The following is a 26,327-nucleotide window of genomic DNA, read 5'->3' on the forward strand; positions in this document are numbered from 1 at the left end:
ATCCCTTTTCTCCACACCCTCTTCAGCATTTATTGTTTGTAGAGTTTTTGTTGATGGCCATTCTGACCAGTGTGAGGTGATCCCTCATTGTAGTTTTGATTTGCATTTCTTTAATGATTAGTGATGTTGAGCATCCTTTCATGTGTTTGTTGGCAATCTGTATATCTTCTTTGGAGAAATGTCTCTTGAGCTCTTCTGCCCATTTTTGGATTTTTTTTTGATATTGTGCTGCTTGTAAATTTTGGAGATTAATCTTTTGTCAGTTGCTTCATTTTCAAATATTTTCTTCCATTCTTAGGGTTGTCTTTTCATCTTGTTTATAGTTTCCTTTGCTGTGCAAAAGCTTTTAAGTTTCATTAGGTCCCATTTATTTCTTTTTGTTTTTATTTCCATTTCTCTAGGAGGTGGGTCAAAAAGGATCTTGCTGTGATTTATGTCATAGAGTGTTCTGCCTATATTTTCCTCTAAGCATTTTATAGTGTCTGTCCTTACATTTAGGTCTTTAATCCATGTTGAGTTTACTTTTGTGTGTGGTGTTAGGGAGTGTTCTAATTTCATTCTTTTACATGTAGCTGTCCAGTTTTCCCAGCACCACTTATTGAAGAGGCTCTCTTTTCTCCATTGTATATTCTTGCCTCCTTTATCAAAAATAAGGTGACCACATGTGTGTGGGTTTATCTCTGGGCTTTCTATCCTGTTCCATTGATCTATATTTCTGTCTTTTTGCCAGTACCATACTGTAGCTTTGTAGTATAGTCTGAAGTCCAGGAGCCTGATTCCTCCAACTCCGTTCTTCTTTCTCAAGATTGCTTTGGCTATTTGGGGTCTTTTGTGTTTCCATACCAATTGTGAAATTTTTTGTTCTAGCTCTGTGAAAAATGCCATTGGTAGTTTGATAGGGATTGCATTGAATCTGTAGATTGCTTTGGGTAGTATCGTCATTTTCACAATGTTGATTCTTCTAATCCAAGAACATGGTATATCTCTCCATGTGTTTGTATCATCTTTGATTTCTTTCATCAGTGTCTTACAGTTTTCTGTATACAGGTCTTTTGTCCCCTTAGGTAGGTTTATTCCTAGGTATTTTATTCTTTCTGTTGCAATGGTAAATGGGAGTGTTTCCTTAATTTTTCTTTCAGCTTTTTCATCATTAGTGTATAGGAATGCCATAGATTTCTGTGCATTAATTTTGTTTCCTGCTAGTTTACCAAATTCATTTATTAGCTGTAGTAGTTTTCTGGTAGCATCTTTAGGATTTGAGACTTGTTTTTAAAACTTTTTAGGGCAGCTCTAGGATTGGCCTTACTTTAGAATTAGTTTAGCCCTACTTTTATTTCATTTTTTAAAATATTTACTTATTTATATTTTTGGCTGCACCGGGTCTTAGTTGTAGCACACGGGATCTTCGTTGACGCCTGCGGGGTGTTTATTTGCAGCATGCAGGATCTTTTCATTGCGGCATGCAGGATCTAGTTCCCTGACCAGGGATCGAGCCCTGGCCCCCTGCATTGGGAGTGTGGAGTCTTAACCACTGGACCACCAGGGAAGTCCCCCTAGCCCTACTTTTAATGTGCCATTTTTCAGAGGTCTCCATTGATGCTCCCAGTTGTTTGACCAAGTCTCTTTTTCTTTTGTAAAAATAAACTTTAATTTTTAGAACATTTTTTAAGTTCAGAGCAAAATTGAGCAGAATGTACAGAGTTCCCATATGTTCCTTTACATCACACAAGCATAACGTTCCCCACTGTCTCATGTGTGGTTTACTGTTCTGGCAAAGAATTTCTAGTCCTCTTTCAGTGGGTCTTTGTCTTTTCCTTGGTAATCTGTCCTGCAAATACCAGCTCCTTTAGCTTTCTCAGTCTGTTGTCTCCCCAGTTTATTGAGACTAGTGTTCTCTACTTGAGTTTTTCCTCTCTATACTGGAACTTGCTATATGTTCCCAGGCAGAAAGCCTAGGACAGTCACCTCGTTAGTTCGTTTTCTCAGAGATCATAGTCTTTTGTTGATTGTTGTCCGTACTTTGAATACATTGGTTTTATATATTTTGTCAAGCTTTTTATTCACAACAGGAGGATTATTCTTCTATCAGTACTGTGCCACAGCTGGAAGTAGAGTTTTATGACAGTGGATTGTAGCTAGTGCCTAATTTACAATTTCTTTGTTCTAAATCATTAAAAAAAATTTTTTAATTTTATTTTTTGTTTTATTTTTGTCTGCGTTGGGTCTTCGTTGCTGTGTGCGGGCTTTTCTGTAGTTGTGGCAGGCAGGGGCTACTCTTTGTTGCGGTGCACGAGCTTCTCATGCAGCGGCTTCTCCTTTTGGAGCATGGGCTCTAGGCATGCGGGCTTCAGTAGTTGTGGCACTCGGGTTCAGTAGTTGTGGCTCGCGGTCTCTAGAGCACTGGCTTAGTAGTTGTGGCGCTCGGGCTTAGTTGCTCCATGGCATGTAGGATCTTCCCGGACCAGTGCTTGAACCCATGTCCCCTGTCTTGGCAGGTGGATTCTTAACCACTGAGCCACCAGGGAAGCCCTGTTCTAAATCATTTTGGATATAGCTCACAAATAGTTCTAGAGATAATTGCCCTAAGGACTTTCCTAGGCCTATTTAGCTTCATATGATTTTCTGGCATGATGCAGTTATACTGTGTGAACTACACTCAGCAATATTCCTGTAGGTAGGGCTCAGGAAATCTTTTCTGAAAAAGGCCAAATAGTAAACATTTAAGCTCTGTTGGGTGTAGTCAGAAAACATGGTGTCCTGTGTATTCTTCTCTTCCTCCTCTTCCTCCCTTCCCCTCCCCTCTCTTTTGTCTTCTTTCTTCTACTCTCTCAAAAATGTAGTAACTATTTTTAGCTCAGGGGCCATCCCTTGGTCAAAGGTTGTAGTTTACCAACCCCTACTATAAAATTGTTCAAGTAGGACTTTTTCTTTCTTTGTTTAAATCTCTGTTGACCATTGTCGCAGGTAATATGTGCCAGTAGAATTGGTGTATCTTGTGTTTAATGAGTTCATGAGAGTAACAGTGTGGAATTGTTAGAAGTTTACTAATGCCATCGAAGGGGGAAAAGTGCAAGTTACTATGTTTCTACAGTTTTAAAGCCCTTAAAAAATGATTATTTGAACGTTGCATTTTTTCCCGGTTAAAAGGGATAAAAATTTAGGTTCAGGACTGGAACAGATCCTTGTTTATCTGTAAATATATTAGAGAAGTTTTAGAATTTGCAGGAATGTTGTAGAACTGTGGTTTGGGACGCAGTTGGAACTATCTCTCCATACCTCTGTGGCGTAGTGCTTCTGCAACTATTAGCATAAATTACTTTTGCTTTTGTTTTGTTAAAATTTCATTGTTTTCTACTTATAGAAGAAATATGTTTTCTGAAATGTTATAAAAACATATAAACATTTTATTCCATTAAAATGTACAACATTCTGTTGTAGTGATATGCTTCAGTTTTAATAGACCGTGGACAATTTTTAGGTACATGCCGAATATATCCATTTATAGATGTCTCTGATCTTCTTGATCATTGCTTTCAGAGCACTGTAAATGTCAATGAGTAAAGTCTGTTGTATTTATTTCAGTTGTCCTCATAGTGAAGAAGAAATAGTTAATGTGTTTTACTTTATAATGTGTGTTAAATTATATTTTAGCTTTAATAGTGTACAAGTGGACTATTGAAATTAGTAAAACGTAACTGATTTCTGTTAGAGGTGTTTCAAGTGTTCGTATTTGTTAATCACCTTTTAGTAAGTTATAAAATCAAGTTCTAAGTATTCCACCGGTTTCAAACTGTTTTTTCCCCACTGTGGGAACAAATAAAAGCAAAAATTAGTGAAAGTAAGTTCTGTGAATCTCACTTATGAGTCTCATCTCTCCTCATTGAATGTATAGAATGAACAGTGGCATACCTTAATAGTATGCCACAGTAACAACACGTATTTAAATGAAAACAAGAAAAGAGAGCTGTAATCTTTAGTCATGACTCCCTGATGAAACTAATTCATCTTCATTAGTACTTAACATGGGTTGTTTGTGAACTGTCATAAATGGTTCATCTCTGGTGTGGTAGAGCATTTAGTGGGTCATCTATGTTGGTATAACATTCAAAGGGATGGTTGACCACTTGGGGTTTTGTGGAAGAAATTCAACCATCTGATAAGAGATTGGACTTGATTAATCTGAAGTTCGCTGTTCAGCCTCTGAGTACAGTGATTTATTACCTGCAGTTTATTTATGGCTGGTTCATAAAAAACTAGAGCCTGTCACTCAAAGTGTGATAGGGCATCAGCAGTATTAGCATCACCTGAGAGTGTGTTAGAAGTCAGATCCTTGGCTGCCACCCTTGACCTACTGAACCAGAATCTTTAGAAGTGGAGCTCAGGAATCCATTTCCAAGCTCACCAAGAGATTCTGTTATCCAGTAATTGTTGAGAAGCATTGTTTAGTTCAGTGATCCTCAAGCATTATTGTGCATCAGAAGCAAAATTATCTTAGGGGTGCTTGTTTTTGTTTTGTTTAAGACATTTTTAAAAATTGAGATAAAATTGACATATAACATTGTATTAGTTTTAGGTATACAACACAATGATTTGCTATATATATATATATATTGCAAAATGATTATCATAATACATTTAGTTAACATCCATTACCACTGTTTTTTTAAAATTTTGAAACACTGTTAGAAATATATTTTACATTGAGACCTACTTATGTGTGTGTGTGTGTGTGTGTGTGTGTGTGTACAGGTGTTTTGTAGCATTACTTGTTGTCACTCTGAATTATGTTCTTTGTTTTCTATTCTAGCCTATTTAAAAAAAACAAATCATGGCCCTGGCTCACTAATGGGTTGATGCTTGGAGTTTGAAAGAACACTGGATTGTTGTGTTTCACTTATTGTCCTATTTTCATGAAAAGTTTTCTGTTGGTTATTGGCCTATTCGTAGCTAAGATTCTTTTTCAGCTTAGGATCATAATTAGGAATTACCATTCTTCTTGTTACTGTAAATTGTGCCTCATTGAGAATGAGGATCTGTCATTAAGGGAAGAAGCTAGAGTGGCTATTGAGGAGCATCTAGTAGTTTCAGACAAAGACAACTTGATTCAGCTCTTGATGAATTGCATGCTTACCAAGAGTCAGTTGTTCCCAAACCTGTTTATTCGAGTAGTACTTGTCATTGTAATTAAATAATTTTTATTGTACCATTTTGACACTAATAAAATTTCCTCTGAAAAGTAGATTGTTGTTTCTGTGAATAATTTTAATGCTTTAGAAAGACTTAGTAGGTAAAGTCAGTAAAAAGGTGGAGGGGCAAGTGTCTTTATTTTCTCATTCCATTTTAAAAAACATTTATTATTTATTTATTTAATTTATCTTTGGCTACATGGGGTCTTAGTTGCGGCACGTTGCAGCACAAGGGCTTCTCTCTAGTTGTGGCATGAGAGTTTTCTCTTCTCTAGTTGTGGCATGTGGGATCCAGGGCGTGTGGGCTCTGTAGTTGTGGCATGTGGGTTCCAGACCGTGTGGGCTCTGTAGTTTGTGGCATGCAGGCTATCTCTAGTTGAGGCCCGTGAGCACAGCAGTTGTGGCGTGAGGGCTTAGTTGCCCCATGGGCACGTGGGATCTTTGTTCCCTGACCAGGGATCAAACCTATGTCCCCTGCATTGTAAGGCGGATTCTTTACCACTGGACCACCAGGGAAGTCCCTCATGCCATTTTAAAGAACCCAAAATTGCAATCATGAAGATTGCATTATGGCTGTGATTTGTTCAAGAAAGAACTCAAATTAGCATACCCATTTCCAAAGTCTTGATTGATCATCATTGATTGGCCAAGGTGCTTTTTTATATATTCCAAAAAAAAATAAATGTTTAAGGCATGTACGTTTCATTTTTAAGATTCCTGACTTCATTGGTCAATGATTGGCCCATGTGCGTTTTTATATATTCCAAGTAAAAATAAATGTTTAAGGCATGTACATTTCATTTTTAAGATTCCTGACTTTATTGGACTTTTAACTGGTGACTGCATTCCTGATCTTATAGTTTAAAGAGGCTTTTATTATTTAGGAGATTGTATTTTATTGAAAATAAATCATCTCTTAGAAACAAAGTGCAGATTTAAGTTTTTATTTAAGATGAACCAAGATTACGTCATTTTTATGCTTATTATTTGTTTTGCATTCTTTGGAGTTTGTGTTTTTTTTTTCTTTTGATCCTTTGTTTCTTTATATAAGAGAGGAAAACAGTGTCAGAGAATTGTTAAAGAACCATAACTTCTGAACTTAAAATTATAATTGATATTAGTTTAGTTCTGAAAATTATCCTTTGATTAAAACAAAAATGTATGGAAGTAATTGAGTAATATATTGGCAATGAAAGTAACTAACAGCCCTTTCATAATGTTCATCTATGTGGGTTCCTTGTTGGTGGTTGTACCTTAAAATGAAATGATTCTTCTGTATAGTATATAAATATCAGTATGCCACTAAAGCGAGGACAAGGAGTAAAAGTTGATTTGACATCATGAAATTTACTTTCATTATCAGACACAAATATTGTACTTAAATTGCTTAAAATAACTTTTATTCTCCTTTTACAAAATCTAACAACTTACCTGCATTTAACCCATGTGCTCCTTTCATTCTTTCACAAAGGAAAATTATGTACTGATCACGTGCCCTGATTTTCCCTCAGAACTTACTAATTATTCCCTCTTTTTTTTAATTAATTTTTTTATTGGAGAATAGCTGATTTACAGTGTTGTGTTAGTTTCTGCTGTAGAGCAAAGTGAGTCAGTTATACATACACATATATCCACTCTTTTTTAGATTCTATTCCCATAGTTATTCCTTCTTTATTGGATCATTTCCATGAGTATACTGTCAGCTGTAATAGTCTCCATCTTTAGAAAAACAATCTCACCAAAAAAAAGAAAAAAAAAACAAAAATACAAAGTCAGAAAAACTTTTCACTCCAGATTTTAGTCCAGTTTCTGCTCATTTTCTTTAATTTAGAGCAAAACTCCTCTAAAGAGTTGTTTGTACTTAAGTTTCCCCAGTTCTCTCCTCTCAGTCTCTTTATGGGATCACCCCACTCCAGCTTTTGTGTACCCATTTTTTCACTGATATAGCTCTTGTCAAGGAAGAAGTTTGTTTCATCTTTCCCAGTATTAATAATCAATCTTCAGTCTTCATTTTATGTGTTATCTCAACAACATTCATTATGGTTGGCCACTTCTTTCTTATTGAAATATTTTCTTCACTTTGCTTCTATAACATCACCCACCTAATTTTCCTCCTACCTCATTGGCTGTTCCATTTTAGCCTCTTTCTCTGATTCCTTCCTTTCTACAGATTTCTAAAAGTTGAAGTATCTCAAGACTCTCAGCTCTCTTCCATCAGTAATAAGTACAGTCACTAGGTGATCTTAACTAGTCCCATGAACTTCATTGATGACTCCCAAATTTATGTCATTTCTTGGCAAGAGTCTCCTCTTTAACTCTTTAATACGTCCAATTGCCTTCTTGATATCTCCATTTGAAGGTTTAATAAGGTTCTCAAAATTAATGGGTCCAAACCAAACTACTATTCATTCTACCCCTCTCAGTCTGTTACTCCCTTAGTGTTTACATCTCAAGAAATGGCACCCTGTTGTGCTCTTTTTGACTTTTTATATTCAGCTTCTCATGTACCAAGAAATGCCTCTACTTTCAAATTATACCCAAATCTGACTACTCTTTCTCACATCCACCATTACTATCCTGGTCTTAGCCACCAGTTTTCCCTTGGATTATTGCATTAGCCTCCTATGTGGTGTTCTTCCTTCCCTTCTTCACTCCCTGTAACATTTAACAGCCTTAAAGTACTCCTGCAGAAGCTGGGGTGTTCCTTGTAAAACGTAAATCATGGAATTCCTCTTTGGGATCTTTTTTGTGGTTTGCAGATTCCTAATATATGTATCCTCTGGCTTTTTCTCTTTTGTCATTTTTAAGCACTCTTCCTCATGCCTGTTCAATTCCAGCCCTATATTCCTTGCTTTCCCTCAAACATACCAAGCCTGTTCACAGTGTCTAAAAACTAGCTAGGAATCTTCTGTGAGAAATTTGCTTTCAAGTGTTTCATTATCTACCGTGATCCCCAAATATAATTTTAGTGTTGCATTTTTTCTGTAGATGTAGACTCCGAGAAACAGAAGCTATTTCTTTTATTTGGGCCACAAGAATGAGTACAATTCTGTTCCATTTAATTATATATATTAAAATATAACTAACATAATTTAATCTCATAAGATTTTATGCAGCCTACAGATTTATTGTGTGATAACTAGCAAAATTGCAAATTCACATTAGATGCTTTATTAGAAATTGCCATCTCTGAAAAAGCTTGAGTGCACTCAAATAAGGATAAAATTTTTTTTTCAATAGACAATAGATGCATGTGCTTCAAAACTCAAGATACAGAAGGATATGCTTTGAAGAGTTAGTGTTTCTGTCTTATAGCCACCTGATTCTGGTGTCACAGAAAATCAGTGGAAGGTATTTTAATGTATAAACAATTGTACATACACATAAATTATAAAACATACAGCAGTGGTAGGATAACATATATATGTATATTCTTCCTCACTCAGATATTTTTACTAATTGACCCTGAGAACTCGTATAAAGTTGCCTCATTCTTTTTAACAGCTATATGATATTCCATTATAGGTATGTACTGTAATTAATTGAGCCTCACTGTTGAACAGATAGGCTGTTTCCAGTCTTTGCTGCTTATACATGTTCTTTTTCATAGATCTTTTGAGAAATATCTGTAGGATAAATTCTTAGAAGTTGAATTGCTGGATCAAGAGGTATGTGTATTTAAAGTATCATGAATATTTGCCTGGTTGCTCTTTTTTACGACTGTACCATTTTATACTTCCTCTAATAGTATTCTACTACAGGGATTGGCAGACTTTTTTTCTGTTAAGGGCCACATAGTAAATATTAATATTTTAGGCTTTTCAGCTCACATACGGTCTATGCCACACTCTTCTTTGTATACTTTTCTGGCCTCAGGTCATAGTCTGGCAGCTTTGGCCAATAGCATAGCTGCCAGGCTGTTATCAAAACCTTTCGTCTTTTATCAGCCTGCTGTATGAACCTGTTATCTAATTGCATTATTAATTTGCATTTCACTTATGAGCAAAGTTCAACCTTAGTGTTTCCTTTCCTGTGAAATGTTTGTTCAGATCCTTTGCTTTTACAAATGTATTTGCTTTTTGGTATCTTTATTGAACTATGAGTCTTAATCTTTATCCATTAGGGAAATGACCTTTCGTGATATAAAGTGCAGTAAAATTGTTTTCAACAACTTTGTCTTTAATCTTTTGGTTTGGGTTATGTTTTCTTTAGGAATTTTTTTATAGTCACATTTGGTCTTTTATTCAGTAAATCAGTCTTTTATTCTAGGTTTTGTCATTCTTAGAGAGGTTTTTCCTCTAAAAATAATTCTTCCATGGTTTTTTTAATACTAGTGTTTTATTTTCTATGTCTAAACCTTAAATACATCTGGAAGTTATTTTGGTATGAGTTAGGAATCCAGTTTTTTCAGGTGGTTACCTTTTTTCCCAGTACCATATCCTGAATTAAAACATAGAGATTTTGGAAGTTGCTTGCAATGTTACTTTTTAGTTGACTTCTTATATACTGTAGAACTTAGATTAAACTGTTGATCACACAAAGTGCATATTTCATGCATGAAACAGTTACTGAGCATATGCTGTGTGGTCAGGTAGTAAGGATAAACTGTTGTAAAGAGGAGGTTCTAACCCTGACCTTTAGCTGCTTACAGTCTGGCAAATTTATCACACTATATGTATGTGTGTGTTTTAACACCCTGCTCCTTTATTTTATTTTATTATTATTATTTTTTTTTGCGGTACACGGGCCTCTCACTGTTGTGGCCTCTCCCGTCGCGGAGCACAGGCTCCGGACGCGCAGGCTCAGCGGCCATGGCTCACAGGCCTAGCCGCTCCGCGGCATGTGGGATCTTCCTGGACCGGGGCATGAACCCGTGTCCCCTGCATCGGCAGGCGGACTCTCAACCACTGCGCCACCAGGGAAGCCCCACCCTGCTCCTTTATTTATATTTTCTCCTTAACCTTCTGTTATTATGAAAATTTTCAACTAGAACAATTGGAAGAACAGTATAGTGAATATAGTTTTGTGCATGCTCTCTCATCCCTCCCTGCTTTTCTCTCTGTAGTTTTTTTTTTTTTTTTGCGGTACGCGGGCCTCTCACTGCTGTGGCCTCTCCCGTTGCGGAGCACAGGCTCCGGACGCGCAGGCTCAGCGGCCATGGCTCACGGGCCCAGCCGCTCCGCAGCATGTGGGATCCTCCCAGACCGGGGCACGAACCCGTGTTCCCTGCATCGGCAGGCAGACTCTCAACCACTGCGCCACCAGGGAAGCCCTTCTCTCTGTAATATATATACTGTGTGAAAGTAAGTTGTAGAAATTCCTAAGATTTTATTAGCATCTTTGTTTGAATTAATTACTTAGTTAAGTGAAAATGGTGATTTTCTAATTTTATTATTTCCTCCATTTGTCTGTTTTTCTGGTTCGCTGAGGAGAGGGAATCATAGCTATCTTTTTCATCTAGCATAGTACTTATCACGGAGTGATTTCCTAATAAATAAGTGCTGAATGAATGAGTGAGTACTTTAGGCTGTGGGATGTTATTGAAGGATTTCAAGTGAAGGTATAATGTAGAATGATTAATGGTGTAGAAAGATAATTCTGATGTCTTTATGGAGGAGAGCAACTTGAAGAAAGCTTTCGTTTGGACCCTGTATCAGTTAGAACTTGATTATAAGTAATCCAACTCAAATCAAATCAGCTTGAACAAAAAGAGGAATTTATCCTGGATCATGGAACCCAGGGAATGATTTGAAGATCCAGCCACACAAAGGGTTCATCTGGGCTTCAGGAACAAATAAAAGCAAGGCTGTCGGTGCCACTAATATTTTTAGTCTTTGCTTCACTCTGTGTTTTTACCAGTTCTAGTTTGTCTGCTCATGGACCAATTAAATATGGTTTCAGGGCAGGATTTGTAAGAATATGGTTGACTCCTAGATATCATGTGGATTGAGTTAGTACACTGTTAACAGGAAGAGATGTGGAGTGTTGGAATTGTACCAAGTGGAGGAGATGGATTTGAGAGAGATATTAATTAATACAGTTTGCAGAATTTGTCCCAGGGGAAGGAGAATTGGAGTGATTCTCTTTTTTATCTTGAGCAAATTGCTGACTTGGTGATGCTGTTAATTAAATGACGGGAAAACAAGAAAGTATGCTTGGAACGGGAACATGATGAATTTGGTTTTAGAAGTGCTAAGTTAAAGGTCCCTAGGGGACCTATAGAAGCTAATTGAATATAGATATCTGAAGTTTGGAAGAAAGGTCTAAGCTAAAATGCTTAGGAAGTCAACAGCAAAGTCAAGGCTATAGTGGTGAATAAAATAGTCTGAGTGTATAAAATGAGGCGAGAATTGGAATATTGAGCACATAAAGCAGAGGAAGAGACATATAAAATAAATTAATAGGACAATTATAAAACTAGGGAACAATACAAAAAAACCAAAGGTATTTTATCTAGGAGGGATATGCCACATAAGGATTGAAAAAATAATTGGACTTGACCATGAGGAAATCATTGATGATCTTAATGAGAGAAGTTCCGATGCGAAGTTGGGAACCAGATTGCATTAAGTTCAAAGGATTAATGACTGGGAGATGAAGTAGAAACAAACCAATGTAAACTTTTTCCCTAGGAGTTTGTGAAAGAAAGGTGAATTAGGTCAGGAAAAAGAAATAACAGGGCTGAGTTTTTTTTGTTTGTTTTATTTGGGGATGGAAGAGACTTTAGCATGTAGTTTTGAACAGTAAACAGTTTTTAATATATATTCTGGCTTGGATAAATTTTATTTTTATGTTTAAATATTTACCATTATAAACATTAACTGCTGTAAGTGTTTATTAGAGTTAGTGCAGAGAAATTAGGACTCTGAGGTCAGAGATCTGGGTTCTAATCTCAGCTCCCCAGAGTAGTCTCTATGATAACTATAATTATCACTTTTATATTCCCTTCTATGTGTCAGTCACTGTGTTATTAGGCCCTTTTTACATACTGTCATTAAACCTCACCACAAATTAATCTCCAAGGTGAGTATTACACTGTTTTACAGATAAAGAAGCCTGAGCGTTTACTTCTCAGGATCACATAGATTTTCAGTTAATCATGCTATGATTCCAACACAGATATGTCTAATTCTGAAGTTGGTGCTCTTTTTTTCTATATTGCATTGACTTTCTTTCTAACCTGAAATAGTTTCTCAAGTTTTACGTCCCTATTTCCTTATCTGTCAGATAGGGATATTTTATCTGTCACACCTATATCAAAGTGCTAATTGAATACCACAGTATTATTATCTATATTTTGTTTGAAAAGAAAAAATATATATTTGGTTAAATGCCAGACAGACCTTATAAATATGGTCATCTTTAGCACTATCATTTGTCTAAACAGTATTTTACTTTTTAAGGTGGTGGTATCATGGATACAGAAATGTCTGAAGATATAGACCACAACTTAACTCCTACCCTTGACAGCATGTCTTATGGAATGCCGAATCAAACAGGATCTGAAAATTCATTGCTGGATGAAGATGATTATTTTTTGAACTCTGGGGATCTTGCAGGAATTCCAGTCGTTGGTAGTGACAATGAGGATGAACAGGATTTTAGTTCAAAGGACAATCTTGTTTCTTCAATTCATACTGATGATAGCTTGGAAGTAGAGAGAAGAGTCACACAGCATGAATCAGACAATGAAAATGAAATACAGATTCAAAATAAATTAAAAAAAGACTTTCCTAAACAATTTGATCAGGTTTCTGTCTTTAAATCAATACGGAAAGATTTTAGTCTAGTAAGAGAAAACAGCAAAGAGACTTTTTCTGGAAAGGAGAAAAATAGAGACCTAACTTATCTTGAACGTGAAAAACGGTTGGATAAACCCCATAAAGAGTTGGATTCAAGGTTGAAAAGCAGTTTTTTTGATAAAGCAGGTAATAATTGTTGGAATAGAGCCATAAAACAATAAATAACGTACTGATAATAATACAGCTTTTATTACTTCTGATGCTAAGCAAAGTATGAACAGTTAAATTCATTGTAAGCTTGTCATTTTTCTTTTATCCTTGTTCTTTGCAGAGTGACTGAATTTCTCCCAGTAACTATTGGTAATGGTATATAAATGGTTGAAAAATAGCTCTAAACCTCATTTCTCCCTCCCCTGGTTGCAATATTTTGATGAGAAGGCAAGATACTCGAATCACCTGTTCATATTCTTTGGTTGAACATTGGAACCTGAAGTTGGATTTAACTTCTTTGTGCTGTAAGCACTAATTCAAACTGCTGTCCCACAAATTAGTCCAAATTAGGGAGGGTTTTTCTTTTTGATAACATTTCTATTTTATGTTTTAGAAGTTTCTTGAGACTCCTCTTGAGCCTCTTTGCCCAGCGTACCCTATACTTAGCTTCAGTTCCATTCTTGAATATATACATTTTCTTATTTCTGTGCCTCTCTTTCCTCCTGCTGTTCCATTTGCCTGAATGTCGTTTTCTCTCTTTGTATATATGCCTGTAAAAGTGCTTCTTATTCAACAACACCTAACTCATAAACCTCTTCTGCCCTATGGTCATCCCTAACCTCTCTACATCAAGAATGTTTGTTTCCTTATCTATATTTCCATAGCATTTTGTTTATGCCTCATTATTTATAGTACTTATCACACGGTATTATAGCTCTATTTGTTTTGCCTTACGTGCTAGTGTAGGAGTTTATTGAGGGCCAGATTGTATCTTATTCATCTTTGTGTTCTTGGGGCCTAATGTGGTGTAGTGAAAATAGTAATATTTCAATAAATGTTCAATAGGTGTGAAAGAAAGCTTGGTAGAATACACCAATCCTTATATTTCTTTTGACAGTGCTAGGAAAACTATGATTGAAAGAACAAATCAGTATTGTTAAAAATAACAATTAATTTAAGTATCCATTATGTACAAGACTCTACAAGGGTATACTGTATTTTTCAGTATATATTATTCAATATGTATTTTCAGTATCCCTATGAGGGATAAATTTTAAGGGTACTTATCTTCAAGGAACATAGTGTCTAATAGCAGAAGGGACAAGACAAGTCAAGTAGCAGAAGTGTCAACGACCAGTTGAATAGCATAAAACTTAATTTACAATTAAAGACAGTAGTAGAAGAGTTTGTTATAAGGCAGCATAATAAAATTTCTATCAAATAACTGAAACTGTTTTAGGTATTCTTAGGAGAGAGATGATTTTTAACTCAGTGGACAAGAGCAGGTTTTATAGAGGAGAGGTGAATTTTGAACTGAGCTGAGTCTGGAAGACTGTATAAATATTAGGATAGAGGGGACTTGGAATGATATAAGCAGAAATGGGGAAGAACAAACATAAGTAATTTTCAGAACATAGTGGATAATGTAACCACTTTATTTAGGTTTGAACAAGGAAAGAGCATGAGGCAAGGCTAAAAGTTAGATGGGGCCAGATTGTTTGTTTTGAGTGAAACTACCTTTTGGGTATTTTTGGTACCCATTTCACTCTAATGAGCAGCTTCATTGGAAAAGAGAGGTGATTATCAAATGATAGCTTTTTAGGTCACTCTTTGTAAGATTTGTTATTCATATACATGTGTTTGTTTTGTTTTGTTTTGTTTTTCTTTCAATAGCTAATCAAGTTGAAGAAACATTACATACCCATTTACCACAAACCCCAGAAACAAACTTTAGGGTAAGTTTTCAGTGTGTATGTAGATTGCTATAACTGTGGCAAGTTTTCTTTATGTGATTTTCTAAACTGTAACTATATGTGTTAGGTAGAGCGCTGATTTTATTTTTTTTAATTTCCTTTATTATTTTCGTAAGGACATCTTTGGAGATGTTCTCAGAAGCCTCTGCTCTTAGATTCTTTATTTGTATTTGATATTTAGACATATATCACATTTACTTGTAAGCATAGGGACTCTAATGAATGTCCGTAGAGTTCTTCATTTCCAGTGAGCTTTTCTTTGGGTGTTAAACCTGAAGAGGAATAATTTTAAAATCTGAATATTTATTAATCCTTTATATTGTGTTTTAGGATTCCAGCTATCCATTTGCCAATAAAGAATCCATTGGTTCGGAACTGGGGAATTCCTTTGCATCAAATGTTAGAATTAAAGAAGAACCTTTGGATGATGAGTATGACAAAGCAATGGCACCACAGCAGGGACTACTAGACAAAATTAAAGATGAACCTGACAATGCTCAAGTAAACATTTCACCTTTTCTTCCCCCTTCTTTTTGTTCCACACATGAATTATTCATTCAAGAAAGGAAGTTCTTGATTAAGAAGTGAAGTGTTGTGTTGATGGGGTGAGAGGAGACTCTTAATGAAGGTTGAGGCAATTGAATTATCTTATAAGAATAATACTAAGGAATCAACCAGAGTTATAGGAAACTTTGTCCAAGTAGTAGTTAAGGCTTTTAATCCACATCGTTCCTTAATACCACTGTTCTGTGAATTTTACATTTTCAGTGCAGGATTAGGCAAAGTGAGTCTTCAAGGATTTGAGATTGATACAGCAGACATGGCTGAAGGTTTATGATGGTTTATGAGTTTATGGTGTGATTGAGTTTATATAAGGTAGTAATAAGCCTTTTGCAGTTGCTGCTAATGAAGTATAGGCTATGTATGGATTTAAGTGTTTTTCAGGAGGGATTAATGGGATTAATTAATCTTTGGAAAAATTAGGTGATTGAAGATCCAGTTCATTAGATCAGTGGGTAGAAGATAAAGGAGGTTTTGATGCTTTGATGGGTGATATAGGATTCCAGTTTTGAGATCTGTGAGTAATAAGGGTAAGGATAGAGCTCTGTTATTTCAAGGTTGCTCTGGAGGTAAAAGTCATAAAGATTCTGTAAGTGTGAATGCTGAAGTCAGTGAAGTTATCCATGCAATTGACGACATTGCAGTGGTTGGAACGGAATAAAGATGCTGTAATCATTTTGGAACGTAGGAAAAGGACCAAGGGATGAATATGCAATAGAGCAGTTGTTTGAGGGTGTTCTGTGTTTTATACAGCTGGTATGAGTGCAGAGGCTGAGAAGTAAAGATAGCATGAATTAGCTATTTTTTTGAAATGACATTTGATGTGGAGAAAGCTTACCTTTCCATATCTTTCTTTTATGTTAGGGGGGTTGAGAATGTGAGACTTCTGTGGAAGAAGTTTTTTTCACTCAGATGTCTCTTAGCAGGGTTTCTCAGCACTATTGACACTTGGGGCCAGGTAATTCTTTGTTGTGAGGGGCTGTCCTGTGCATTGTAGGGTGTTTAGAAGCATCCTTGACCTCTACCTACTAGATGCCAGTAGTACCATGTCTCCAGACATTGCCAGATGTCCCCTGGGGGACAAAATCCTCTGCTTTTGAGAACCACTCTTTTAGAGTGAGGAAATGGAAGAATAGGTGGTTTATAGATGTAGGTGATTTATGTGAGTCAGATTGATGCTTCAATTAAGTGAGAATGCCATGGTGCCCAGTGGAGAGTAGCTGTATAGGGTAGTGGTGATAAAGCTGTAGAGTTGGATGGCTGTGAGTGTGGTAGCTACAAAGATGGTAGAGAAGGAATATGAAAATATCTGAATAATGAAAACGTGTTAATAAAAGCAGGCAAAGTGGAGGTCGTGGATATCTGAATTAGAGATAAGGAAGTGTCCTGACACCTAGGGGAGGTTCATATGGCAGTGTATGCTTTAGAAGACTACTACCATGCCTATACAGGGCAGATCTCCTGTCTTTTAAGTGCCCCAATCTGGACATGGGAAATCCATAAGAAATCATAATGCTGGCAGGGTACCAAAGACGTCACTTTCTGCCTGTACATGACCCAGTGACACTTTCCTTGAGCTGAAAAGGCAGTTATAGCAAAGACCAAACACATTGTGGGAAGAGGGCATCAGGAAAGGTTATTTGTATTGGGTTGGCCAGAAGGTTCGTTCAGGTTTTTCTGTAATGTCTTACGGAAAAATCTGAATGAAGCTTTTGGCCAACCCAATATTACTGTTTTGAAAACAATCATAGATTCCAGTGACTGGAGGATACCAACAGGGTGGAACAGTCAGGACACAGAAACACCTACATTTTTATCACTATTCAAAGTGTAATAATGTGTTATAAAATGCCGTATATGAAGTTTCGTCATGATTTTGGGGAAGAACTTCCCTAAGGGCTCACCACCTGATTGACTGGACTCTTTGAAACCAAGCAGGAATCTGTGTAAGTTCTAGGCATAAGGTCCAGAAGCATTCTTTGCCCTGACCCCACAATAAGGCAGTTCCAGCATGTGAGTGGTAAAACTAGGTGTTCTCTGAGAAGTCCTTTCTGTTATCAGCTGCACCAATCCTGTGGGATCATACCTTTGATAACTCTTCTAGAAATCCCTGACCTCATGTTAAACTATGGATACCTGGTTCTTTCTTTTTTTTCCATCCCTTCCTTACCTTCTCTCTCCCCCTCCTCTCCCTTTCCCTCCTACTTCCTCTCCCCCCCTCCTATTTCCTCTCCCCTTCTCCCACCTCCTTCTTCATTGTCCTGTTCTTTTAGGTATTTCTCCTCAGTGACCATTGGAAATCTATATTCCTTGTTCAACACTGCCTAATGCTTTATTATTCTTATTCATTTCCCATAGACTGGAAAAAGGAGTTCCAACAAATTATTCTCTTAGACTCTGAAAACAGTACTATAACCTAATGCTCATAAAATACTGATAGATTTAACAGCTGTGGTCAGTCTTTACTTTTGACCATCAGTTACTTGTAATAACTTTTCTCTTGGTGTAATAAGATCATAGCTTTAGCTTCTGGCACCTCGTCAAAACCTCCCTTGGCTTTTCTCTTTGCTTAACTTGTAGCTCTGCTTTCAACTCACTTCCTTATTCTCCTTTTTACACAGTTCACTTTGGTCTTAATTTTTTTACTTTCCCATGTAAATCACTAAGATACTGAAATGTATGTTTATATATATATATATTTACTTCTTCCCAATTGTTCTTATTTCTTCAGTTATAATTTTCTGGGTTTGCCAGTTGTCATCCTCCTGCCTCTGTTACTGGCGTAGCATCATTTGTCCTCCCAGTTACATTTCTTCATTCAAATCCTATTGCATGTTACTATAATATATTCTGTATATAATACTTACAGATAACTTTTATGTGTACTATGTTGTTTCATCCTCCAATATAAGAAGGCCAGAGTAGATGATATTAACTCTATGTTTAGGTGAGGGAACTGAGATTCATAGAGGTTAATAAGTTAGTTACTCAAGGCCATATGGCCAGGAAGGAGCCAATCAGCGGCCTTCATCAAGGCCTTATTATTATAGTCTACCAAACTTTCTGTAAATAAAAGTTGTTTAAAAAAATGACTAGAGAAGTTTTTAAAATAAAAACTTTAAAGAGCCAGAGACGTCATTTTTTCTTCTCCCCTTTTCTGTAGTTTCTGAAAGCTGGAAATTCAGTAAATATTATATTAAAATCATGATTTTTTTTCTTTCCTTTTTGCTCATAATAAAAGGAGAGCTGATCTGTAATCTCTCATTGAAGTAAATGGATTAGAATGGGAAAGCAAATTAATTAATTGTCACAATAGTGAGTCATATAGTCTTGGCAAATGGAATGCAGTAATTAAATGTTGGGGCTTGTTTTTTTAGCCATGTCAAGTTAACTTGGTTATAGAAACTGGGTTCTTCATTTCTAAAATACTGTCTTGGGATACTGATACATACTTTATGGTAAATAAAGGGAAGGTAAAGATATTGTGGTAGAGGATTTTTTGGTTTTGTTTTGACACCTGTTTTTCTGTTTCTGAAAGCTTTTGGATCATCAGATTTTCACTTCTCAAGTTATTAGTCATTGATTTTTTATTAAATATTTGTAAAATTAATCATTGTTGGGAGGATACTAACATAAACATGATTATGCCTTGAAGGCATTGTGGGGTGTACAAGCAGAGTACTTAAGATATATTCTTACTTTACTATATTATATAAGTAATATGTACTTGAGGCTTAAGGAATGTATCAGAAGTTTGAAATAACTGTCACAGACAGTGAGAAAGAGAGCTGACTGGAGACCATGAAAGTATGCCCATGAATACTGATTTTTTTTCTGGAGTTCTCTGAGATTTAAAAAAATTTTTTACTTGTAATATGCTTTCATATACTATATAATGTAGGAATGTTATGATGAATCAATATTAGAAAATCTCTTAATATACGTAACTTCATCAACAGGTCAAATAAGGCTAGATATATAGATAGATAGACAGATGCCGAAAGACATTTCATGTAATTCACTATGCATTTCTTATAATAGATACTCTCTTGATCAGGTAAGGAAATACCTACTTCTGATCAATAACAGTCATTGAATTTAAAAGTAAAATGATGGAAACCTTCTGTTAATAATAACTAAATGAACACAAATTACTGATGTCAGCATTATTATTTAACTCTTGTTGGATTTTCGACCCAATACATGTTAAAGAAATTAGAAGAAATAATGGAAAAGGGGAGACAAAATTATCATCATTTACTGGTAAGGATCTTTATTAGAAAATTAATAGAATTCTTGAAAGTTTAGTGGAGTAGCTAGTTGAATTTTAGTTATATAAAACAGAAATATTTCTATAAATCAGTTGTTTCCCAGTTAGACAATATTATGAAAAGATATACTGTTTCCTACAGCAGAGCAACTAAAAAGTGCTTGTATCGGATAAAACAACTTGAATGAATGCAGAGACTTTTTTTTGATATAAGATATTAGTTATTCCTAAATTAAGATACAGTATGGATACAATTATGAAAATATCAGTGGTTTCTTACGTTTTGAAGAAAAATAAATAGGCATGCACACACACATTATGTTACATGTATGCTCTAAACATTAGAGATGTGGTGAACTATTAAATGATTAAACATCTCACAATTATTTTCATTAGGATAGTGTGATATCATAAGAGTCGTCAGCCTGATAGTGATGCAGAATAGATTGCCATAAAAGAGATATTTTTAGAGGAAGTTGATATGTTAATGGTGAGTGGAAGGAATTCATTAGCTAGTCAAAGAAAGAAAAAGAAAAATGCTCATTATATATCAAAATAAATATCAATAAATCACAGATGGATTAAAGCAGGAGTTGGCAAATTATCTTTCAGCAGTGGGCCAAATCCAGCCTGCCCTCTTTGTTTCTGTTTTGTTTTTCTGCATACTGTTTTTATAGTTTTATTGGATCATTGCCACATTCATTCATTTACATATTATCTATGGGTACTTTTGCTCTACCAGGGCAGACTTGAGTAGTCGTGATAGCATGGCTTGAAAAGTCAAAAATATTTAGTATCTGGCCCTTTGCAGATAAAGTTTGCTGACCTCTGGATTAAAGGACTGTATTATAAACAATGAAAACTTTCTTAGTATTTTATTGTGGAAGTAGAACTTTGTAAGAAATAGAAGGAATCGCAAAGGTAAAAACTGTCGATTTTTTGGCATAAAAATGGAAACTTCAGTATGTAAAATTTATCTCATAGTACATATTGAGGAAATGTTGATAACAGATGTTATCAGAGGTTAATCTTGTTACCTTATAATGCTTTTTTTGTAAATGGATATTTAAAAAATTGGAAATTAAAACAAGAATGGGAAGAGACTTTTAAGTGGCTTTTATCACAAATTGCTAGAATAAATAAAATTAAGGTTTTACAAAACAATCTGTCATTGTGCATCAAGAACCTTTACTATGTACTTATTTACCTGGTAATTCCACTTTAAGATTCTTTCCTTAGGAGATAATCCTAAATATGAGTGTATGAGTATTCACAGAGATGTTCATCATGGCATTACCGATAAAAGCAAATGTGTGGAAACAAGTGAACCAACACTGGGTTGTGGTTATGTAATTTCAGTGCCATTCAAGGCTATCAAATTGGAGACTGAGGCCAAGGGAAAAATTAGTAATACTGATCCTGTCTTTACTTATTTAAAGTTTTGGTATTTTGTTTATCGTGGATTATGGCATTTTAAAAAATATTACTGAGATTTTTGGTGCCTTAATTTGTGCCTGAGGCAAGTGCCTCACCTCACCCCAGTCTCATCCTTATGTAATCTGATATGTCTATTAAATAATATATATCAGTATTTTCTCGAATTCCAGTAATGTACAGACACGTCTTATCACAAAAAAAGGCGGTATGTTGGAGTTGCCTGAGAATTCCAAGAACAAGACATCTTTCAGGGTTTTGCAAGTTTCAGTGTGATAAACAGTGAATTAAAATACAAAGTTAAATCTACCACTTAGAGGCTTCACAATGCAATAATAGAATTGTAAAAGCTAACAACAGCACTAAAAACTTGTTGTACAACTCAGTTATATGTGGTTATTCATGACTAAAAATATATTTACATTCACTAAAAAAATTATTGAAATAAAAACCCAGACTTTTAAAATATTTTTTTTAGAATTCTCAGACTGCCTGGTCTGCCTTTACAAACCTCAGGGATTCTTGGACTCCAACCTTAGAAACACTGATATTTAGCCACTAGAATTTATTTTAGAGTAATATGTGATAATATGCAAATAAATGTTCAGTTGATTCAAGTGACCAAAAAATCATTTTATAAGAATGCTATATTCAGTATAATTACAGCTGTGTGAAGAAACACATACGGCAGGGGAAAAGACTGGAAAGAAATATAACAAAAGAGTAACAGTGGTTGTTTTGGGGTAATGGAAATATGATTAGAATTTTTTTCTCATTTCTACTTGTCTAAATTTTGTATAGTAAGTGTGTATTACTTTTATAATAGATGAACAGCAACTTAAAATACTGTAATAATATTAAGAATTTAAAAAATAATTTGTGAATATCTGGTAGTGCTATAGGCTAGATAGCTACTGTCATTTTTTACCTCAACTCTCAGCGTGTATAAACATGTTATACCCTTATTGTAATTATAGTTTGCTTGCTATTACTTATTAATATTAATGTAGTAAACATTTTCCACCCCTATATAGCCATAGTAAAATGTCTTGAATATCTGGATTTCTTTAGATACATTGTATTTATTTTTTCTTTACATATTTATTTATGTTTCTTTTTAAAAGGAGTATAGTCATGGCCAACAGCAAAAAACTCAAGAAGGGGAACTGAAAATTAGTGCTGTGTTTTCAGTCAGTGGCAGTCCTCTTGGTAAGAAGCAGAACTGAATGAATGAATCATGTTTATTTATTCTGACCAGTATGAGTGAGAGGAAGTATCTACTTATATTAGTAAACTAGGCAGTTTAGAATGGCTTTAATTGTGTATTGCATAATTAGTGTTGGGTTTCAAGACTAGCTCTAGAAGAGAAAGAAAGGATGCCTACTTAAAATTCATAGTAAAAAGTAAAACTTTTTTTTTTAAATTTTTTTTTTTAAAGCTCCACAGTTGACTACTGGCTTTCAGCCTTCACTGGCATCATCTGGCATGAATAAAATGCTTCCTTCAGTTCCAGCCACAGCTGTTCGAGTTTCCTGTTCTGGTTGTAAAAAAATCCTCCAGAAGGGGCAAACTGCTTATCAGAGGAAAGGGTCTACTCAGCTATTCTGCTCTACACTGTGCCTCACTGGATATACAGTTCCACCTGCCCGCCCACCGCCTCCTCCCACTAAGAAAACTTGTTCAAGTTGCTCAAAGTATAGCAGAATTCTAAATTATCGTCTTTGCTTTCTTTCTTTCAAGATACTTTGTTCTTATTTATGTATTGTTTAATTTTCTACCTTTCTATGTTTTTTGAGAAATATCACATTGTTTACTATGAACATGTTGTTGCTGCTTTTAATCTTTCTGGACGCTAGGTGCTCAGCTTTCTTTTAACTTTAAGTAATGTGCCTTTTATATAATAAGAGGTGCTTTTGAAATGTACTTTACTATCCTTGTTAGTTGAGATGCTTGAGAAAACAAAAACTATGCCATTTAGGGGTATTACATGACCACAATATTTTATCTTGTAACTGTAGGCAATAGATGCTTAGATGCAACAAATATTTAATGTTTATGTAATGTTTCTATTAGGTAGTTGGAATTCATTTAATACTTTTCATCTTAACTTTAATTGGATTCCAGTGTGTGTATTTTTATTTTCTCAGTATCTCAGGTATCTCAGAGGTTGTATTTCAGTGTTTAACAACAAAAAATTATGACCTTAGATCCTAATAAAATCATCCTGATATATTTGAGGAATATGAACTAATTTAGGCTAATTTTGCAATGTGGTCATTAGACACTGTTTAAATAAGTCAGAAAAAGATGAATAATGCTCTTGTTCTGAAATATATTGGCTTCTATTATTAAGCTACTCAAACCATGATTTATTAGTTTCGATATTTGTACTTAGAGTACCTCACATGGATGCTGCCCTTTCTCTGTCTAGAAAGGGAAAAGATGCTCCCTCTTCTGGTTCAATTGGAAAAAGTATAGAAAGAAACTTCTAAAAGAAATTTGAGTATGGTTAGAAGATGTTCTAGAAGTTATATGTGCATCCCCTTATGTTTCAAGTTTAATTTAGTAAAAATAGACTTCTGTTTGAATTATGAAACATGTTTAAAAAAGAGTACTTATAGATGATATCTAATTTCTATATTCCAGTATATTCATCCTTTCTAAGATCAAATCAACTAGAAAATTATAATTTTTATAAGGTTCTTTGTTCTTTTCCTATTTTGCTATGAAATAATTTCACGTAAAAACTTCCTTTTATGTTTCTTTATTTAATTCTTACTTTAGCGATCAGCGCTTTCTAAAATTTCAGCAGTATTTCTCCTTTCATAATAATAGTCATAGATACTTAGTGCAAAGATTTAACAGTGAATTTCAAAATGACCATAGGAAACTCATGGAAGTTTTAAAATGTGTGCCTTCTTTCTGTGTTTTTTAATTCTTGTCCATACATGTTGTTCTTCTCATCTAAATTTACTATATCTCTTTGGTCTCTGGTGTTTGCCTTGCTTTATCTGGAGATGGTCATTTTTACCTGCATGTCATATCTTAGCTCTGTCTGATCTTATGTAATTTAATTATTTTAAAGATTAAATGTTCTTCTTTTGTAATGTTTGGTCTTATCCATGAATTTTAACCTGTCGTTCTTTGACTTTTAACTGTTCTACCTTTTCACTCACTTACTCTGTTGTCTTTTTTTTTATCCCTTGTTCTTTTCCATTCACCCCTTTCTGTTCTTCTTTCAGGTACTCCTTGCCTGCCTATCACCTCAACTTTTCTTTTTCATTTTCTGTCTTTCTTAATTTTCCCCCCTTCTCTTCTTACAGAATACGTTTTTCTCTTGTTGCTCAGTTCTCAACCATTTATCAGTCTTGTTTTTCTTTGTATTCCATTTCATTTTCTGTACTACTCTTTCATCTCCTTTTCACCACTTTTCCTTTCCTTCCCTTTTTCCTCTCTTATTTACACAGTCATTACAGCAGTTTGGGATAGTCTGGTTTATCTGATTATAAAATTATTGATTTGGATTGTGCCTGAAATATAAGGAAGTTAGATTCAAAGAAGTTAAATGATTTGCTCAGTGTCACATAGCTGGGTAGTTCTGGCACATGCATTTTCCCCTCTAGATAGTCCATGCATCGAACAGGTTTAATTTGTAAGTCAGTCCCTATAAGAAGGATTTTTACTTTAATTTGAATAGGTGGAGATAGAAAAGATTTCCTTCCTGATAACTACTGCTGTTTTTGTAGACCACTAGAAATATAGCAGCAGCACTTAGGTTGAAAGAAACTCCTTAGCTGTTTGGAGTAACAATTTTATTTTTGTTAGTCTTTTATTAACCAAATCTCTTAGCATCTTGAATTTAACCTAAACTCTGAATATGTTTTGGCTAATCATCATTTAATTTTTAGATTTCATTAGTAATAGGGACCTAACAATTTGTTTTAAAAAAATCAGTTTCAAATCCTACACTTTAAAAGAGGTAACTTGGAGGGTACTTTTGTTAATACTGTTATTAGAAAGATCAGTTTTCTTGATAATAATGGCAGTAAGAGAGGTAACTGTTTCAGGATTGTCTGTACCATCTGAATTTTTACTATCTGAAATGAGATTGCTCCTTCTCATTCTGATAAGATGTAATCTGTTACAATAAAATGTAATGCAGTTGGATGTTAAGCATACTGAGAGTAGTGAGAAGTAGCTACTTTTATGATTCTATTGCCTTGATCCACGCTGTTCTCCAACTTTTATCTCCTTAGCCTTCTAGAAAACATCTATTTAAGGTCCAGCTAAAATACCACCTTTTGGGTAGCTTTTCATGTCACATCTTGTCTGAAATAATTGTTTCTTCATTTCTATTTCTGTAGTACATTTTATGTATATAAATACATTTTTCAAAATTATTTTACTTTTTTATATTAAGAATGCTTCTTTTATGGTATTTTATATATCATTTGTCTATTTGTCCCAGTATACTGTGAGCTGCTTGAGGGCTTGTACCATATCTTGACATAGGGCTGGGCTAGTCCCTGGCTCAAGGTAACTGCTTATTAATTACCCTTATAAATGAAATAGATTAAAACCCAATAAAAAGTAGCTGGAAAGGCCAAAAAAAAATGCAGGTAATAGAGCACTCTCAAGCTACTAAGTATTGAAGATGAGGTGTGATGTTGTATATTACAGCATAGTACAATATCAGGTGCTCCTTGTGATGAGTCCCACTGTATTTGCTATTATCTTTTTTTTGAAGCAGAGATATTTGTAATCTTTTCTTAAAAGTACTATATTAGTATAATCTGTTTAAAATGTAAGAGTGAATATAACTATTTACTAAATATTATGTGAGTGTATACTCATGGGAGAGAGACATTGTTTACAGAATTTCATCAAGGTATTTTTTAAATTGGTTTTTAAAATGGTTTGTACTTAAGCGATAAACTACTATGTAGGAAGAGTAATTTGGGAGTGGGATAAGGGGTGGAGTGGTAGGGAGTCTTAATCCTTAGGGTATTAATCTTCATTGTCTTTTACTGCTAATGCTTACAGATTGAATTATTTAGATCTGGAAATGTTCAATTTTATATAATCATGCTAGAATATGCACTGTGTAGTTTGAAATGTATTCCTACTTTTAAAAGATAGTGGCTTTAAAATTTTTCAAGTGTAATGTTAA

General features: G+C 34.8%; 1 protein-coding gene across 10 annotated transcripts in view; it reads left to right on the forward strand.

Moving 5' to 3' along the window:
- The window catches only part of ZMYM4 (zinc finger MYM-type containing 4), a 175,188-nt gene that overhangs the window by 100,112 nt on the left and 48,749 nt on the right, over window positions 1–26,327 (forward strand). For 8 of the 10 annotated variants that reach the window (XM_067725447.1, XM_067725440.1, XM_067725441.1 and 5 more), the window contains 5 exons: window positions 12,590–13,114; window positions 14,813–14,874; window positions 15,223–15,393; window positions 22,282–22,366; window positions 22,596–22,851. In XM_067725447.1, the coding sequence (XP_067581548.1) occupies window positions 12,601–13,114; window positions 14,813–14,874; window positions 15,223–15,393; window positions 22,282–22,366; window positions 22,596–22,851 (1,088 nt within the window). In that variant the 5' untranslated portion in view covers window positions 12,590–12,600. Of the gene's footprint in view, window positions 1–8,796; window positions 8,855–12,589; window positions 13,115–14,812; window positions 14,875–15,222; window positions 15,394–22,281; window positions 22,367–22,595; window positions 22,852–26,327 lie in introns of all 10 variants that reach the window. The other 2 variants (XM_067725445.1, XM_067725449.1) reach the window with 2 other exon arrangements.

The sequence above is a fragment of the Pseudorca crassidens genome, chromosome 2 (genome assembly GCF_039906515.1).
Source record: "Pseudorca crassidens isolate mPseCra1 chromosome 2, mPseCra1.hap1, whole genome shotgun sequence".
Lineage (NCBI taxonomy): Eukaryota > Metazoa > Chordata > Mammalia > Artiodactyla > Delphinidae > Pseudorca > Pseudorca crassidens.